Source organism: Syngnathoides biaculeatus, chromosome 6 (genome assembly GCF_019802595.1).
Source record: "Syngnathoides biaculeatus isolate LvHL_M chromosome 6, ASM1980259v1, whole genome shotgun sequence".
NCBI classification, from domain to species: Eukaryota; Metazoa; Chordata; class Actinopteri; order Syngnathiformes; family Syngnathidae; genus Syngnathoides; species Syngnathoides biaculeatus.
Window position 1 is genome coordinate 3,284,381 of NC_084645.1, and position 6,576 is coordinate 3,290,956.

Here is a 6,576-nt window from a genome sequence, read left to right on the forward strand (position 1 = left end):
CATCATTTGTTCCGGTTCTTCTCAACATATTTTATGAACTGTATTTTTGCCGAGAAAGACGGCGGGATTTCCAAGAATGTCTGTGAAGTAGACCACTTGCTTTCCAGGTGTCCGGTATTGAAAAATAGGCCCTCCCTTTCCAGATGTCAGTTAGTGTGTTTTGTCTTTTGTTTTTATATTTCGTGAAATGTCAGAGTGTTTTGTTTTTTGTTTTTATGTTTCCTGGTTTGTTTTTGTGTTTTGGGAAATGTTAAAGTGTTTTGTCTTTTTATTTGTGTTTTGTGAAATGCTGGTGTTTTGTTGTTGTGTTTCAGCTTTTGTTTTTTTCGGGTTCGTGAAAAGTTAAAGGGTTTCACAATTTGTTATATCATTTTGCACTTCCAGGCCACCGTAACAGGTGTGAATGTAACTGCAAATAGTTGTGTAAAGGTTACCAACCAGTTCAGGGTGTAACCTGCCTCTCGTCCAAATATAACTGGAATAAGCTCCACCACCCCATGACGTGAATGGAAAATTGATGGATGGATGGATGGATGGATGGTTTAACCTGGGTTTCACTGTACCTGAACAAAATCTGTCAAAGACACATGAGAAAACATGTCCAGTGAAGCCAGTTGAACTTTTAGAATGGTGGAAATTTCTTTTAGTTGGAAATATAAATCAGTGTTAGCAAGAAACCTTCACAGCTCAGTGGTTAAAGCATTGGTTTGGTAAACCCGGGGTTGTGAGTTTGTTTCTCACTGGGGCCTCCACTCCCCAAAGAGAGGTTGCCTCAGGAAGGGCACCCGGTGTAAAGACTATGCCAAACAAATATGAACGTTCATCGGCTGTGGTGAACGCTAATGAGAAAAGCTGAAAGAAGATTTTAGCAAACCTTCAAGCTTCTGCTTAGGAAGCAGAAATAGATGTCAGGAAAAGCCGCCTAGATTCAACTTTATTTTGGGATTAATTTTTGAACTGGTGGTAAATATGTACAGACTCTAATTTTACAGGAATTTGAAAGTGACACGTACCCTTCCACAACCACATTACTGTATTTCATACTTCAAAACTTTCAGAAGTATTTTCCATTGCATTATAATCCGAATCATACATGTATCATCACAAATTGTTGTTTTGATGTTTTTATTTTTTCCATTTCACTTCCTTAATATTCAAGTATGTGGAAAAAGATCCAAGCACAAACAATACTTTCAAAATATCATTATGTTCTCACTTAAAGCACAAAAGTCTCATTTTCAACCCCCTCACCCCCACTAAGACACATTGAACCGCTTGTAAACATCATACAAATCAATCTGTGTGTTATGTTTACAAAAGTAATTTAGTACAAAAATATATGTTCTTATATAGGTATTTCTTTCTTGGTATATGTTATACAACGTAGCTCACAGTATAATACTCACAGAAATGAGGCAAAAAGGGCTCAGGCAGGGATAAGGCCATTGGTTTTCATGAAAAATATGAAAGGAATATTTTACAAAAAGGCACCCACTGCTGTCCTGCTAAAAACTGAAAACAACCAGGCATGCAAAACAGTACAAGCTGCCCCCCAGGTAGGTTTAACAGGTTTTTTAAAAAAAGTAAGAAATTAGAGCTACAATCAGGTGTCACTTCTTGGGACAGAGGGCCCACACAACCAGTGCCGAGTGTAATACATTAGAACAATGAGAAGCATCTCCGATGTGCTGCTGAGGGCCACAATAAAAGGAGCTTGTGACACAAAGTCAGCCTCCATCCGGCGGAAGGATAGCTGCATGACAGCGAGGGCCAGCAAGCTGTTCTGGACGCCCACCTCAATGCTCACAGTCTTCCTCTGTGTTGGTGCCATTCCCACCAACTTAGCCAGAATCGCACCAACGAGCAACCCAAGCAAGGGCACTGTCAAACCGACAGCCACAATCTGGGGCCTGACGTTGGCTAGTATGGATGCACCCATTTGGTAAGCCATGAAGATGCCACCAATAATGAGCACGAAGCTGAAGGGCCTTATGAGTCCTAACAACACACGAGTGAGGGCGGGCAGGCGTAGCTTGACCAGCATGCCAAGAGAAATTGGGATGGCAATGAAGAGGAGCGTGCCAAAAATCTTCACAAATGGCACATGCAACGCAGCATGCACCCCCAGCAGATGACCATACAGAGCCGATGATAGAGGCATGGCCGCAGCCGCCACCACTGTAGACGCCAGGGTCATTGAGATTGCAAGGGTGACGTCTCCTTCTAGAAGCAGACTGTAAAGGTAGCCACCGCCGCCGCCCGGGGAAGAGCATGTGATCACCAGCCCTAAAGAGAGCGCTTTAGGTAGAGAGGCCAGCCGAGACATGCTGTAAGCATACAAAGGCATCACGAGGAACTGACCCAGGACCCCGAGGAGCAGAGGTACAGGGCTCTTCAGTAGAGCTTTCAGTACCTCAACCTCCACCTTACATCCAAAGGCACACTTGTTGACAAAGATGAGTGGTAGCAAAGCAAATAGCACAGGGTTCTCTGAGAAATGGGACAGTCCACCTGACCTGATGAGTTGTGTGGCTGGGTCATCATTCCCAGGGGTCACCACGATGCAGTAATCTGTCCTCTCCTCAATCAGAATAGGCAAAATGTCTTGGTACAGGTCCAATAGCTGGATCTGAAGCTGAGCCCTTCCTGGGAAACCAGAGAGGATACCGATGATGTAGCTCCTTGCAGATCCTGCATGACCACTGTCGCTCACATTCAGGATGGAGAGGACTTCTGGGTCCAAGGAGTGCACTTTTACAATCTGTTTCCATCTCTGACGGCCTTTCCTGTTAGCTGTTGCGTTTCGGTAATGGCTGGAGATGACAATTACGCCCTTGGTGTTTTCAGGGAACTCGAATTCTTGTGACGAATCGTCTCCGATTGTGATATACCTGTTGCTGTCTGCCGTCAAATTGAAGGGATTGCTGATCTGGCTTCCAGCGGCCGACGCCCGGTCCGCTTCGCCGGAAACAAGGACCAGACAATAGATCGTTAATAGCGTCCTCATTGTAATTTCTGACACTTCTCCCGTGCCACGCTGTTACTCGATTCCCATTATCGTCTCCGGTGTATAACAAAAGCTTTGTGGTTCTACATGTCGTACAATTCCCATTTTCTCACTGCCATTTTACCGGAACTTAAACATCACTCCGCCCTGTCCAGTCAGAGGCGTGCAATTGACTGCAAACGTCGACACACAGGAAATACAACCCCGTACATTTCTCAATAAGGTGATTTTGTCCGGAAATACTCGCTGCTAAAATGTCCGACTAAACCGACATCTTCCCTCATCCTTTTTATCTTTGTTGAAGTCAAAAGAAAGAATAACAGACACTGTTTGCTTATGGTTCACGGACTAGGAAAGCACTCGTTTGATGGAATGCATTGTTTATTATTCCGGTTATTGCTTTCCAAAATATAACTTATCCTTATTGGGAAGTGATAAACACGCCGATAAATTGTGCGTGTTTGTGCGGTTTAATTTAAAACATGAACAAGTGATACCTATAATTGTAAAGCCTCATTTTGAATGCATTTGGGTGGTCATTGTGACCAAAATAATGCCTATATTTTAAAACCAAAACCCTTTTCCGGTGTCACCCAAGCTAATTTTAACATAAACGCAAGTTGCACAAAGCGCATCTCAACACCCTCATACAATAACCAAGGACTCTCATGGGAAAGGGGAAACCATGATTTGGATTCACTTGGGGGTTAAGGCTGGTGGGGGAAGGAGTGCGCATACGCACTTTAAAACGCTGTAGTATTTATAATCAAAATAAAATTTAAAAAATAAACGTTTATCTAAATGAAGAACAGCTCCCATGTTTATTTTTTAACCCCATTTATCACCACACTGCTTTTCTACATTATATTTTGTATTACTCCCATTTAATCACTTGTAGTTTGTCACATAGCATCATCCTTGCAATATCAGGTGGCATTAATCAACTCCATTCTTTTTGAACAATTAGCACAGCCACTTTTCTCTTGCCAGTTCTCAGAAAGGCCAGTGCCAAGAAGATGGTCCCTTGTTTGTCATACCCAACCATGCTTTTTGTCAAGCTCATAATCGCAAAAGCCTGGCGCCTTTCAGGGCGCGCTATCTCTGCAACCTTTATCATGTATGTTTTTACAAATTCACCCTCATTAAATGGTTTGGTGCAGTGGTGAAGCTCTAAAGCGTTGGCCTTACAGTTCTGAGGTCCAGGGTTCAATCCGGGCCCCGCTTGTTTAGAATTTGCGTGTTCTCCCCATGCCTGCGTGGGTTTTCTTCGGGCACTCTGGTTTCCTCCCACAACCCAAAAACATGCAATATTAATTGGAGACTAAATTGCCCCTAGGTGTGATTGTGAGTGTGACTATTGTCTGTCTCCATGTGACCTGCGATTGGCTGGCAACTAATTCAGGGTGTACCCTGCTTCCTGCCCGTTGACAGCTGGGATAGGGTCCAGCACTCCTCTGTGAGAATAAGCAGCTCAGAAAATAGATGGATTGATGAATAAATGGTTTTGAAGACACTGCGATTTCCGAAGCAACGAGGTAGCAAGCCATCACGGCACTATCACTGATGTTCACTGCGGTAAGTAAACACAGGCTGTTGTTTCTCCAGACCTACCAAAAGTTCATTCAACTTTTTTTCCACTGTCCTTGAACGTGATCATATTTGTTGCCCTGAAGACGAAGGTGATATTACACAGGTTATACGCCTGTTTAACCCACCCCACAGACGAACAGGCAAATTGGGAACAGATTGGTGAGTTGATTGGGTATAAAAGGAGCACCCCTAAATTTCTCAGCCAGATGGGTGAGTTTCATTTCTTCATCAATAAGTGTGGGAGAAAATAGTTGAACACTTTAGGGAGAATCTTCCTCAATGGACAATTACAAAGGATTTATGGATTTCATCAAAAAGGAAAAGAACGATCTGGACTGTTATGGATTCAAAAGTTCAAAAGCCAGCATCCGTGATGGCATGGGTAACTTACACATTGGTAAAGGGACCGTTAATGCTGAAATGTACATACAGGTTTTGCAGACAATATGCTTCGATCCAACCGATATCATTTTCATGGAGACTCCTGCTTATTTCAACAAGACAACGCCAAACAACATTTTGCACGAGTTACAACAGTGTGGCTTTGAAGTAAAAGTGTACGGGTACGAGACTGTTCTGTCAGCTGTACAGATCGGTCTCCCACTGAAAATGTCTGGTGCATTATGAAGCATGAAATATGACAACGGAGTTACCAGGTTGTTGAACAACTTTAATTGCACATCAACCAAGAGTTCCACCTACAAAACGTATCCTCACAAGGGCTGCGGGAGTGCTTGAGCCTATCCCAGCTATTTTTGGGTGTAAGGCGGAAAACACCTTGAAATGGGTGTCATTCAGTCGCAGGGCACGTACTGACACCATCACTGAGCAGGAATCAATCCTATGCTGCCCGCACCATCATCAGGCATGTGTACCACTTCACCAGGGGTAGAAAGATAAAGACCCACATTTTTTACTGTTACAGCAAAGAGCCACAACATCCACATGAAAGAAACAAATAGCCACATCATATACTAAAATCATTCCCTCCTCACACACAGACCTTTCCTCAGCCAGATTTATTCTAAATGTCACACACCAACATAAGAAAAATAGATTTCTTAGATTAAAGAATAAGAATAAGAAATAGGTCATTAATTAAAAAAAAAAAGTTTGCTCTCTCTCACGCAGACAAACTATGATCTCAACCAAGTCTTGTCTTATACGTCACAACTCATTAATGAATCTCTAAAAAACTGACATGATTGGAGGTTTGGGTGCAAGTGTGAATCAGTATGTCTGTTTTCAACGACACGAGATGTTTAACAGTGCATTTTTCCCCGCCATTTTGAGAGCGAAATTGTCAAATTATTTCAACAAAGGTCCCGATTGACTGGGAAATTTCCAGCTATTTTCATTCAACGTGCATGAAAGTTTTGCAAAAATACCATACGGATGTTAACCTTTCCTGCTCTGGTCACCCAACCGTCGTTGGGGGAAGCAGCAGAGATGTCTTCTCCGGGGCTGAGGTTGTCCCCCTCTGGGTTGACTCCCTTCTCTCGTTGTACAGCTGAGCTGGGTTGCAGGAACAATAAAGCCACGAAGCACTGATTAGTTGTTTGAATGGCTTTATTGGCTCCTCTGCACATTCGACATTAATGTGTCTTTAGTTTTTTCACCCACACCTGCCCTGCATTTTTTTTTCTTCTCACCCACCTGCTGCACACGCCTGCGCAGTACCATCCTACTCACACATCGAGGCACATGCCCACACACACTGAAATTGTCACAAGGCCGGTAACAACCGTAATAAATGCAAGCAAAGCACGCTCGCAACTACTGTGTTGAACTCACGCAAAGCACACACATGAACATTAAAATACAGAACTTTGATGTGTTTTGGGGCTTGAAGCTGCATGAAAACAGGCAAAGAACCCCCACCCATGTAGCTTGAAAGCTGTGCTTACCCCACAGCTGCATGACACCATCAGTGACTTTTATTGAATTTTGTGAAAAGAGAGAAAGAAAATGTGACTTAA

At 43.2% G+C, this 6,576-nt stretch overlaps 1 protein-coding gene across 2 annotated transcripts; it reads right to left on the minus strand.

Moving 5' to 3' along the window:
• Window positions 1–1,108: 1,108 nt before the first annotated feature.
• slc10a3 (solute carrier family 10 member 3) lies at window positions 1,109–3,325 on the minus strand. 2 transcript variants are annotated; one of them, XM_061821815.1, is made up of 2 exons: window positions 2,892–3,325; window positions 1,109–2,813 (listed from the first exon to the last, which is right to left on the minus strand). In XM_061821815.1, the coding sequence occupies exons 1-2, from the start codon at window positions 3,005–3,007 to the stop codon at window positions 1,604–1,606; spliced, it is 1,326 nt and encodes a 441-aa protein (XP_061677799.1). In that variant the 5' UTR covers window positions 3,008–3,325; the 3' UTR covers window positions 1,109–1,603. The 2 variants fall into 2 exon arrangements, with proteins under 2 accessions (XP_061677799.1, XP_061677798.1); XM_061821814.1 differs by having other exon boundaries at window positions 1,109–3,319.
• Window positions 3,326–6,576: the final 3,251 nt, after the last annotated feature.